The sequence below is a fragment of the Penaeus monodon genome, chromosome 27 (assembly GCF_015228065.2).
Source record: "Penaeus monodon isolate SGIC_2016 chromosome 27, NSTDA_Pmon_1, whole genome shotgun sequence".
Classification (NCBI taxonomy): domain Eukaryota; kingdom Metazoa; phylum Arthropoda; class Malacostraca; order Decapoda; family Penaeidae; genus Penaeus; species Penaeus monodon.
The window spans coordinates 5708825-5709368 of NC_051412.1; the positions used below are offsets into that span (position 1 = coordinate 5708825).

The 544-nt window shown below is 60.8% G+C and overlaps 1 protein-coding gene across 1 annotated transcript in view; it reads right to left on the bottom strand.

Moving 5' to 3' along the window:
* The window catches only part of LOC119590552, a gene marked incomplete in the record, with an annotated part of 10832 nt that overhangs the window by 8200 nt on the left and 2088 nt on the right, over nt 1-544 (bottom strand). The window contains 1 exon segment of the mRNA XM_037939209.1: nt 21-544. Coding sequence (XP_037795137.1) covers nt 21-544 — 524 coding nt within the window.

Genomic DNA, 544 nt, shown 5'->3' on the forward strand with positions numbered 1-544 from the left:
CAACAGGCACTACTCCTGACCTTCAGCACAAAGAGCTCTCGCCGGTCGTGGCTTGGGGAGGGTGTCGTCGGTGCTTCTTCAGCCTCGGGCTTCGCAGGCTTCGGGTTCAAGAAGCCGAACGTCTTGGAGGGATAGTAGACCTCCTTGGAGCTCTCCGGCACGTGTTTCGACGGCTTGCGGGGGATGATTTCGTTGTGTCCGCGCGACTGGGACGAACTGGTGACCGGTTCGCGCTGGGGCTTGGCGGGGGTAGGGGTTCGGGCCGGCGGGTTGTGGCGCGAGATGGTGACCCGGTACTGCTTCCTCCGCGAAGGACGCCCTCGACTCACCGTGTAGTACCTGGTGCGGTGGTAGCTGCGTCGGGAGCTCCCTCGATAGCTGCTGCTCGAGGGCGTCCAGGCCGACCTCGGAATCCTCTCCAGGGACCCGTCTTCGTCTTCCAGAGGGTCTTCCTTCGTCCTCTCTTTCTTCCCTTGCTTCTTGCGTTTGGCTTTCTTCTTGTTCTTCTTATTCTTCCGTTTACGGGTCTTTCTCGGGCTCTCTA